The sequence below is a fragment of the Octopus bimaculoides genome, chromosome 28 (genome assembly GCF_001194135.2).
Source record: "Octopus bimaculoides isolate UCB-OBI-ISO-001 chromosome 28, ASM119413v2, whole genome shotgun sequence".
Lineage (NCBI taxonomy): Eukaryota > Metazoa > Mollusca > Cephalopoda > Octopoda > Octopodidae > Octopus > Octopus bimaculoides.
Window position 1 is genome coordinate 5,813,477 of NC_069008.1, and position 10,487 is coordinate 5,823,963.

At 36.4% G+C, this 10,487-nt stretch overlaps 2 protein-coding genes across 2 annotated transcripts in view; both read left to right on the forward strand.

The window, feature by feature from the left end:
* LOC106871788 (zinc finger protein OZF) overlaps positions 1 to 6,935 on the forward strand; it is a 10,284-nt gene extending 3,349 nt beyond the window's left edge. The window contains exon 2 of the mRNA XM_014918430.2: positions 980 to 6,935. Coding sequence (XP_014773916.1) covers positions 1,328 to 2,749 — 1,422 coding nt within the window. The 5' untranslated portion in view covers positions 980 to 1,327 and the 3' untranslated portion in view covers positions 2,750 to 6,935. The remainder of the gene's footprint in view (positions 1 to 979) is intronic.
* LOC128251184 (zinc finger protein 728-like) lies at positions 3,195 to 7,991 on the forward strand. Its single transcript, XM_052977748.1, has 4 exons — positions 3,195 to 3,237; positions 3,930 to 4,024; positions 4,364 to 4,640; positions 7,903 to 7,991. The coding sequence occupies exons 1-4, from the start codon at positions 3,195 to 3,197 to the stop codon at positions 7,989 to 7,991; spliced, it is 504 nt and encodes a 167-aa protein (XP_052833708.1).
* The last annotated feature ends 2,496 nt before the right edge of the window (positions 7,992 to 10,487 follow it).

The window sequence follows — 10,487 nt, forward strand, 5'->3', positions numbered from 1 at the left end:
ATATATATATACTACACTCTCTGAGTGGTTGGCATTAGGAAGGGCATCCAGCTGTAGAAACTCTGCCAAATTAGATTGGAGCCTGGTGTTGCCATCCGGTTTCACCAGTCCTCAGTCAAATCGTCCAACCCATGCTAGCATGGAAAGCAGACGTTAAACGATGATGATGATATATAAGTATATTTATATATATAAATATATACACACACATATATATGGTTCCAGGTAAGTATTACCTGCAATAGCCTCTGGCTGACCCAAAGCCTTGTCAGTGGATTTGATGGGACAGAAACTGAAAGAAAACCAATATGTGTGTGTGTGTGTGTTTGTATATATATATATATGTGTGTGTGTGTGTGTGTCTGTTTGCCCCCCCCCCTCCCCCAGCAGCATTTAATAACGAGTGTTGGTATGTTTATATGCATGTAACATAGCAATTTGGCAAAATGAGACTGACGGAATAAGTACTAGGCTCAAAAAATAAGTCCTAGAATTGATTTGATCAGCTAAGACGCTTTAAGGTGATGCTCCAGAATGGTCACACTCAAAACAACTAACGCAAGGAAAATAAGATGTGTGTGTGTGTGAATATGTAGGTGGAGTTCAGGAATCTGTTAGCTTCACACAAGATTTTCACGTGTAAATTTTACTAAATCAAAAAGTTCTGTTGTTCAGGTAAATGTTTATTTCTAGAATTAAACCTTGGGAGAGGCATTATGCCGGTAATAAACACATGCACTGGTTCAGTCCTTTATTAATAAATAATAAAGGACTGAACCAGTGCGTGTGTTTATTACCGGCATAATGCCTCTCCCAAGGTTTAATTGTATTTCTTTCAACACACGTATCCACATCAAGAATCTTGCACACGAAATACACATACGAAATTTATTTCTAGAGTTTATCTCTATGGAAATGTTGAATCTGTATTTTCTAAGTAGCCTCTATATCTTACACTGTTGTTTCTTTATTATTTCAGAATATCAGATGACATTGGAATAACAGAAGATACATTCTCATTATTTATCATCTTTTAAAGACCAAAAGAAGATATTCTACAGAACAGATATATAAGATTGTTTCTATAAGTCTATGGTAGAATTCCTCTGATATATTTACTCTGAAATGTGTTATTAGCAAACTTTGTGGACATCACCTGCTGGAGTGTCTACAAGATGAGTCTGGTTGCAAATTAAACTAAATTTACTACAGAGTTTTGGGACAAAGGTAACAATGGACAGAAATACAGCTGTTAAAATATTTGTAAACAGAAGATTATTAATGCAAAAAGAAAAACAACATATATCGTGATTTTCGAAGAAAAATAATGGAAAAGAGTGAGAAACTAAAGGAACGGAATTTTCCAGAAGATAGAGAAAAAGGAAGTCAAAAATTGTCACATGACTGTGATGTCTGTAAAAAGTCTTTCTCTCGAAAGAATCACTTGACTCTACACCAACGTATTCATAGAATGGAGAAGCCATTTCACTGTGACATCTGTGGTAAATCATTCTCTCAAAGTAACAACTTGAGTATACACAAATGTATTGATACCGGAGAGAAATCTCATCATTGTGATGTCTGTTTTACATCATTCTCTCAACGAAGTGCTTTTAATTTGCACATGCGTTTCCATACAGGGGAGAAGCCATTTCACTGTGACATCTGTGGTAAATCATTCTCTCGAAAAGGTAGCTTGGCTACACACATACGTACTCATACCGGAGAGAAACCTTATCACTGTGATGTCTGCAGTATGTCATTCTCTGACCGAAGTGCTTTGAGTTATCACATACGTGTTCATACAGGGAAGAAGCCATTTCGCTGTAACATTTGTGGTAAATCATTCTTTGTAAATGCTACATTGACTAGACACATGCGTATACATACTGGAGAGAAGCCATATCACTGTGAGGTCTGTAGTACATCATTCTCTGACCGTAGTGCCTTAAAATCTCACAAACGTGTTCATACAGGGGAGAAGTCATTTCACTGTGAATTCTGTGGTAAATCATTCTCTCAAAGTAACAACTTGAGTATGCACAAACGTATTCATACTGGAAAAGAGCCTTATCGCTGTGATGTTTGTTTCACATCATTCTCTCGTCGAAGTGCTTTTAATTTGCATATGCGTTTCCATACAGGAGAGAGGCCATTTCATTGTGACATCTGTGATAAATCATTCTTTCAGAAAGGTAGCTTGACTACACACAAACGTATTCACACCGGAGAGAAGCCTTATCACTGTGATGTCTGTAGTATGTCATTCTCTGACCAAAGTGCTTTAAATTATCACATACGTGTTCATAGAGGGGAGAAACCATTTGACTGTAAGATTTGTGGTAAATCATTCTTCGTAAATACTACATTGACTACACACTTACGTATTCATACTGGAGAGAAGCCATATCACTGTGATATCTGTGGTAAATCATTCTCTCAGCGAAGTGCCTTAAATTCTCACAAACGTATTCATACTGGAGAGAAGCCATATCGCTGTGATGTCTGTGGTAAATCATTCGCTCAGCAGAGTTCTTTAGATTCTCACAAACGTGTTCATACAGGGGAGAAGCCATTCCACTGTGAATTCTGTGGTAAATCATTCTCTCAAAGTAATACCTTGAGTTCACACAAATGTATTCATACCGAAGAGAAACTCCATCCTTCTGTCTGTGGTAGGCCATTCACTCAACATAGCAAAGTAACTTCTCCCAAACATGATCATAAAGGGAATAAGCAATATCACTGATATTTGTGGTAAACCATTCTCTCTAAGTGGTGACCTAACCTTATGCCATGCAGATAATTCTGTTGAATGTGATTTTTATTTATTCACATTAGTTTCACTTTGTCATGCATTAACTCACAGCTTTCAAATTTTGATGATATATTGTTTATTTTAAAAATGACACTGTACTGTAAGAGGTCAACTCTGGCTAGTTTGAGCATTAAATTGGTAGAATAATTAGGCCAAATATGGGTGGTTTTAAATGCTAAAGGGTTAACACTAGAAGTACCAACATTTCTTCTTACAAATCTCAAAGTGGTCATTTTTGACTGCCATTGAAAATCTTTATTCAATAGAATTTATTTTAAATATGAGCAAATGCAGTGAATAAAGGATTTGAAAATACAGTCTTTTAGCATTTATTTACATGCAAAAATTATATATCTATACACATATATATGAAATGATGCTCATGATTGCACATTCAATACAGTTGCAGAAATTAAAAAGTAATAAGCAAAAGCGGTGATACATGACAGCTCAGTTATTGCCATGGAAAATGCCCACAACACTCCCACTAATTTAAGAGGAACTCAAAATGCTTATTGTTCTTATGAATTGTTACATTGATAGACATACATGTATATGAATAGATAAACATTTAGTTAACACAAGTACCGAGCTGTCATGTATCACCACTTTTGCTTTTTACTTTTTAATTTAATTAATCCCCAGTTACCTCTGCCAGGAATCTTACAGTCAGTGGTTCAACCCCACTAAACGTCTCAAATCTCACAGGAAAGAAAATGTAGTTGGTCGACAGATCGCGGTACTTCAGGATTTTGTTCCGCTCGGCTGCAGAAGCTTCAGATCTTTCCCTGGCCGCAGCATCCAGGATATGAGAAGTAAAGGAGTCGCTAACTGTGACATCCTCTCAACCTCTGGCATAGGGTGAGGCCGTCAGGTCTTTCTCCATCACATCTGGACAACCCAGATAGTACCAAGACAGATAGAACGTTTGCCCCGGCTGAGCTCCTCTTGAGTATAAGGTTTTAGCTCCATGTGACACGCAAAGCGACCATCATTCAGGCAGAATGAAAACTGTGGCGGCCTGTGAAGTCGAGGCTTCATTACAGGAAACCCAGTGAAGATAAGTGAAATACTTATGAACTGTTTGAATGTGTGTTCAATACTCCTCTAGGACACAGGCAAGTGAACAAACCAGAAGATTTGTTTGCCACTTTACCTGTAATGAAAGAGGTGAAAATTGATTACATCAACATTAAAGAAGAACATGTAACACTGGCCATAGATCAGGTTGACACAAAGTCAGCTGCTAGTGCTGATGGATTCTCATCAAAATGAAAATATTCTACAGAACAGATATATAAGATTGTTTCTGTAAATCTATGGTAGAATTCCTCTGATATATTTACTCTGAAATGTGTTATTAGCAAACTTTCTGGACATCACCGGCTGGAGTGTCTACAAGATGAGTCTGGTTGCAAATTAAACTTGGATAAATTTACTAAAGAGTTTTGGGACAAAGGTGACACTGGACAGAAATACAGCTGTTAAAATATTTGTAAACAAAAGATTATAGAAGCTAAAGTTTGTATATTGTGATTTTTAAAGCAAAAGAATGAGAAAGTAAAGGAACAGATTTTTCCTGAAGATAAGAAGAAAAGGACACGAAAATTGTCACATGACTGCGATGTCTGTAAAAAGTCATTCTCGCAAAAGGGCAGATTGAATAAACACAAATGTGTTCCTACAATAGAAAAGCCATTTTACTGTGGCATTTGTGGTAAATCATTCTCTAACCAAAACGATTTCAATTCTCACAAATGTGTTCATACAAGGAAGAAGCGATTTTGCTGTGACATTTGTGGTAAATCATTCTCTGCAAGTGGTAAATTGACTAGTCACAAACGTATTCATACTGGAGAGACGCCATATCACTGTGATGTCTGTGGTAAATCATTCTCTGACCGAAGTGCTTTCAATTGTCATGAACGTGTTCATACAGGAGAGAAGCCATATCAGTGTAACATCTGTTGTAAATCATTCTCTCAAAAAAGTGCTTTAACTTCTCACAAACGTATTCATGCAGGAGAGAAACCATATTCTTGTAATATCTGCGGTAAATCATTCCCTCGCAACTATGCTCTAACTGATCATAGACGGGTTCATACAGGAGAGAAGCCATATCAATGTGACATCTGTAACAAATCTTTCTCTGCCAGTCGTACCCTAACTACTCATAAACGTATTCATACAGGAGAGACACCATATCACTGTGATATCTGTGGTAAATCATTCTCAAAGTGGCAACTTATCTTCTCACAAACGTTTCCATACAGGAGAGAGACCATATTCTTGTGATATCTGTGGTAGGTCATTCTCTCAAAGTGGCAACTTAGCTTCTCACAAACGTTTCCATACAGGAGAGAAGCCAACACCACTGTGATATCTGTGACAAATCATTCTCTCAAGGTAATGACTTCACTATTCACACACAATTTTGTAGCAGAGAGAAGCCATATCCTCGTGATATCTGTGGTAGGTCATTCACTCAACATAGCAAATTATCTTCTCACAAATGTGTTCATAAGGGGAAGAAGCAATCCCACTGATATTTGTAGTAAACCCTTCTCTGTAAGTGGTGACTGAGCCCTTTACCATGAAGATTAGTCTCTCAAATGTGATGTTTATTTATTCACATTATTTCCAATTTGTCATGCATTAACTCACAGCTTTTAAGTGTTGATGATGCGATTGTGTATTTTCAGAATGACATTGCAGGGTAGGTGTAAGAGACCAACTCTGGCTAGTTTCAACATAAAATAGGTAGAATATTTGGGCCAAATATGGTTTAAATGCTGAAGAGTTAACACTAAAAGTATCAACATTTCTTTCTTCTTACAAGGACCATAACGATAATTTTTGTCTGTCATTGAAAATCTTTAATACAATATATTTTAAATATGAGCAAATGCAGTGAATAAAGGATTTAAAAATGCATTCTTTTAGCATTTATTCACATGCGAAAAATATATATCTATAGACACACATATATGAAATGATGCTCATGATTGCACATTCAATACAGTTGTAGAAATTAAAAAGTAATAAGCAAAAGTGATGATAAATGACCGTTTGGTACTTCTAACATTAACTAAATGTGTATCTGTTCATATAGATGTGTGACTATCAATGTGACAATTCATAAGAACTATAAGCATTTTGAGCTCCTCCTAAAATGGTGATAGTGTTGTGGGCTTTCTCCATGGCAGTAACCAAGCTACTCATCAGAGAATTGTTGTAATTGTTAAAGTTCCTTGTATGCCAAAAAAAGAAAAAAAGTGGGAGACACTCTCTCTAAGTGTAAATGTATTCACACAGAAATGGAGAAAGAACAGTGTGTGATAACAACCTCCCAACTCTATAGTTTATGTCACCACATCTCAGGTAACGTACCTGTGGGATATTTTTTTAAAATTAAAGTAATTTCCTCCAGATTTTGAATTTGTTTTGCATGAATTTTATTAAAACCAGTAGGTGTGGCTGTGTGGTAAGGAGCTTAATTCCCAATTACATCTTTCTAGGATCCGTCCCACTGCATGGCACTTAGGGCAGATCTTTTCTACTATAACCCCAGGTCAAACAAACCCTTGTGAATGGGTTTGTTAGAGGGAAATTGAAAGAAACCCATCATTTATATATGTAGCAAGTAGATACTGGTTTCATGCAAATGACACCCATGCCAGCATGGATAACAGGCATTAAATGATGATGACAATGGGCGTATTTTGGGATTGTCAACATTGATCACATGATTAGGGTTGGACTAAATCCATTCCAAAGATCAAATGGTCTTAACTAGCCAATCAGTGTTTTAGCAAGTGTTTTTATCCTAAAGCAGAAAAATTCTCTTCTTGCCCACCAAATTGTTATGTAAGGAATGGTTCCTCACTCTTTTGAGCAGAGAGAAAAAGGGAGAAAGAGATGAGATCAGAACAACCGACGCTGCCCAACACACAGATCCAAGCCATGAACTTGCTACAGAATTTCAACTATGATACAACTTCCACTGTTCCAGATAGAGTTCCTTAAAATTTGTCAAACCAGTTACTTCACAATATGTAAGACATTTGCCATGTATTTTTATAAGGGGTTGTAATAAATAACAGTTGCATTGAATTTACTCGGTTCTTCTTGTCATTCTTTTATCTATGGTAACTCTAGGCACAAAAACTAGACCAGTTAATGTCTAACCAACACACAGCTACATCAAGCTGAACCAGCCACGGTTAACTTAAGCAAAGCTCACAACCAATTCTCATCATATATATATATATATATATATATACATATATATATGTGTGAGTCTGTGTTTGTTTCCCAGTATTGCTTGGCAACTGATGTTGGTGTTTACAACCCCGGAACTTAGCTGTATATATATATATATATATATAATGCAAGAGAGTTAGGGGTTGAGGATTCAACCCACTAAGGGATAGTATGTATCCAATATACTGCTTGGAGGGTACACAATTATTGTTACACTAGTGTTATACCAGGTGTAATAAGTGGGTGCGGGTAAAATGGGGTTATTTTACCCTAAATTTATATAGCAATAAGAAAATGGATGAGAATATGCGGTATCCATCGACTTGCAGATAGTGTATTCCATATATATATATATATATTATATATACATACATACATACACACATATATATATATAATCTTAAAAGAAAGGCAAAGAGATAGAGGTGGTAATGTGATGGTAAGTGTATTGTGAAAAGTAATTTTTTTTTCTTTTAATTGAACTAAGTCTTTTGTATCACCTATCAGTTAACATATAATTCCCAAATTTGCCATTCACTTTAGAAGGAAACCAGTTTCTCATTCACTTGTCATATTCAGTGACTATGAATAAATCAGAAGAGCAGCTGAACTGAAGGGTTTTGCTCAAGAACAGAATATGCCGCCTTGTCTAGGAATGGAAACCATGTTCTCACAATCATAAGACCAACACCCTAACCAATAAACTCACACCGCCACAAAGTACATCCCTGCCTGCCAAGTCAAATGACTAACGTGCCGTAATGTACACCATCTGAAGTGTATTTGTTGAAAATTTTATTAAAAATTATCTTTTCTTTTAGGAAGTTTTGAAGAAACAAACTTGAGGGACGCACAGTTGTGTAGGGATGCCCAAATTCCGGTATGCTCGACTTTGCCTCTCATCGTTTAAGGTCAAGTTTCCCTTTTACTTTTTTGCTGAGGTCAATAAAGTAAATACCAGTTGACTACTGAGGTCCATGTAATCGAATTACGTACCACCCCCACCTCCGAAATTGCAGGCCTTGTGCAAAGAAGGGAAAGAAATATTTCTTACGCATGCGCACTAAACGTACTTCCGCCTCCATTCATTACATCTTGACAAACGTGTCTGCAGCTAGAATTTCTCTTAATCAACTTCCAAACACATTTATAATACATTTCTCTACCTCCTGACACACTTATAACAACAACACTATCCTTTCCGTAAGTATTAAACAATGGAAGCATTTAATCTTTTAATACTTTCCGTCTCAGATGTCTTTCTATGTGTGCGACATTTGGCTGCTATTTCTAGCTATGGAGGCAACCTTCTACACGATCCATCGTTTCCACGTTTGTTTGTTGTGTGTTTTAGTTGGAGAAATATATTCCAACCACAGAAATGTTGAGAAACAAATGCTTTATTATGATTTATCGAATGTTTGATTCTTGATATAGAGAAGGGGACAAAATAGGTAAGCGGGGCAACATGAGTAATTTCCCATTTCTCTTTATTTTCTTCTAGTTTGTTTCAAAAGATTACATTGTAGATACTGCCTGATCATTTTAGGTCATCTTTCGGTATGTAAACAAACGCACGAGGTCCTTTGACAGAAAAAGTACTCGTAACGTAGGCTCGCCTCATTTTGTATTGCTATATTATATTGGTCAGCCGTAGTTATTGAAGTTGAGGGTGTTCGAAATACAGTCAGGTGGCTGGTCCTCTTTTCCCATAGGATTTTTCCTGAACTGTGACCTGAGTGTAAATTGAGGTTGCTAATAGAATATCTGGAAGAATGTTTGGTTTTTGCAAGTTTCACTAAATGACGTTAAAAATGGGGCAAAATGAGTAATGACTTGTTTTACTAATTTCTCCTCTTTCATACTATGATGTTGAAGAGAAGAAAGGATTAAAATTCTCTGTAAGTAGTTCCTTGGCTTTGTCACAGACATATACATACATCACGAAGAGAGACATTCCAGCAGATTGTGAAGAAGCTCTGTTTTACTTGTTTCAGTCATTTGACTGCGGTCATGCTGGAGCACCGCCTTTAGTCGAGCAAATCGACCCCAGGACTTATTCTTTGGAAGCCTAGTAGTTATTCTATCGGTTCACTTTTTGCCGAACCTCTAAGTTACGGGGACGTAAACACACAAGCATCGGTTGTCAAGCGATGTTGGGGGACAAACACACACACACATATATATACATATATACGACGGGCTTCTTTCAGTTTCCGTCTACCAAATCCACTCACAAAGCTTTGGTCGGCCCGAGGCTATAGTAGAAGACACTCGCCCAAGGTGCCACGCAGTGGGACTGAACCCAGAACCATATGGTTGGTAAGCAAGCTACTTACCACACAGCCACTGTGGAGTTTTTCTTCTTTTTTTTTTATTTAGTCGAGATTCGTAAATTTCATATCCTATGCCCACTCCCACCCTTGATTCTCTTTCATTTGACCAAGATTTTTAAATATATTTTTGCATTTCTGATTTTTATGATGTCTAAGGATAGACATTGATGTGTATGAGTCTTTTTCTAAAATGTAATTTCTGGATAATTAAAGAGACAAATTTGCCTTATCTTGTCTTACTCATTTTGCCTCTGAATGGCGATAATTTCCTGAAATAGTAATCGGATTGTGTTCTGATGTTTTTAATGCATTTAGGGAATGTCGTTTCTTAAGTTGATATTTTGAAGTTGCGATTTAAAAAAGTTTACAGACCTAGATTTTTCCTGATGATGCAGTTATTCTTGCTGAGTCTCTGGATGTCTTAAGTTGCACTCTTCATTCAATGAGCAAAGAAGCAGAACCATTTAGCTTAGGAGACACTTGGGGGTCAAGTCAAACATCCAGCTCTTCTTAGGTTTCTTGGAGGACCCCCCACCTTGTCTGTCTCTTGCGAATAAGAATGATGAAGGTGTCAACCACTTCACCTGTCTCAGAAATGAGATTCAAAATGGCATTACCTGTGAGTTTAAAGCCCTAAAAAGATTTGGAATGTGAATGTGTTGCTGGAGTTTAGGAATATGTAAGCTTCACGCAAGATTTTCTGATGTAAATTTTAATAAATTAAAAAGTTCTTTTGTTCAAGTAAATATTTATTTCTAGAGTTTATCTCTATGGAAATGTTGAATCTGTATTTTCTAAGTAGCCTCTATATGTTACACTGTTGTTTCTTTATTATTTCAGAATATCAGATGACATTGGAATAGCAGAAGATACATTCTCATTATTTATCATATTTTAAAGACCAAAATGAAAATATTGTACAGAACAGATATATATATCATTGTTTCTATAAATCTATGGTAGAATTCCTCTGATATATTTACTCTGAAATGTGTTATTAGCAAATTTTCTAGACATCACTGGCTGGAGTGTCTACAAGATGAGTCTGTTTGCAGATTAAACTTGGATAA

What these genes read in the sequence shown, in the direction of transcription:
- LOC128251184 (XM_052977748.1), top strand. Translation starts at nt 3,195, where the DNA reads ATGCTCATGATTGCACATTCAATACAGTTGCAGAAATTAAAAA. An exon ending in TCAACATTAAAGAAGAACAT is followed by an intron (nt 4,025 to 4,363) that starts GTAACACTGGCC and finishes TGATTTTTAAAG; the next exon opens with CAAAAGAATGAGAAAGTAAA. An exon ending in TAAATCATTCTCTGCAAGTG is followed by an intron (nt 4,641 to 7,902) that starts GTAAATTGACTA and finishes CTTTTCTTTTAG; the next exon opens with GAAGTTTTGAAGAAACAAAC.